This window comes from Parasteatoda tepidariorum, chromosome 9 (assembly GCF_043381705.1).
Source record: "Parasteatoda tepidariorum isolate YZ-2023 chromosome 9, CAS_Ptep_4.0, whole genome shotgun sequence".
NCBI classification, from domain to species: Eukaryota; Metazoa; Arthropoda; class Arachnida; order Araneae; family Theridiidae; genus Parasteatoda; species Parasteatoda tepidariorum.
The window spans coordinates 78,372,702-78,373,417 of NC_092212.1; the positions used below are offsets into that span (position 1 = coordinate 78,372,702).

General features: G+C 30.2%; 1 protein-coding gene across 1 annotated transcript in view; it reads left to right on the forward strand.

The window, feature by feature from the left end:
- The first annotated feature begins 515 nt into the window (after positions 1-515).
- LOC139426580 (putative leucine-rich repeat-containing protein DDB_G0290503) overlaps positions 516-716 on the forward strand; it is a 9,332-nt gene continuing 9,131 nt past the window's right edge. Inside the window, exon 1 of the mRNA XM_071185875.1 lies at positions 516-701. Coding sequence (XP_071041976.1) covers positions 516-701 — 186 coding nt within the window. The remainder of the gene's footprint in view (positions 702-716) is intronic.

The window sequence follows — 716 nt, forward strand, 5'->3', positions numbered from 1 at the left end:
AAAAATGTGGCAACATATTCGATTAGTAAATAGAACGCTTCGCTTTGATATATTTGTCGCTGTTCATAATTGTTATAATAAGTTTTTCTTCTTCTTTCCAAGCTCTATTTTTATTTCTTAAGCGAATACGATAATTTTTGTAGCGATATAGAAATAGAAATTAATACCATAAAAAATTATATAGAAATAGAAATTGATACCACAAAAAATTATTTCGCTTTCGTGTTCCTTTCATGTATTTAGCATTTTAGTTTTTTTTTCTTCAGCGTTGCAGCTATATAATATATAAAATAGGAATTTAATTGTTTTTGAATGAACAATCACACTTACCTTGCATCTCTTTGGTTTTTCTATTCTTTATTTTAACAGTTTTTATTAAATGTAATTAGTTATTTTCAGAAAGTTTCAGTTTCCAGGTAAGCACTTAGAATTTAGTGTTGAAGTTTCATGATTTGCTTTCATAGTAATTGTTGTTCTAAAGTATTCGTTGGCTTCTTAAAAACCCGATTACTGACATGGCAGAACCGCCTTCCAAAAAACTTTGTATTTGGTCAAAGAAGAAGATATTAGGAGATTCTCAAAGAAGAAGAAGGGCCCAAGAAACGTCTGTGGAACGTCAAAGAAGGATGGAACATGACCGAATTTCGACAAGCAATTCTAGAGCCCAAGAAGTATCAGAGAAACGTCAAAGATTAGAAGAGGTCTTATTATTGAAA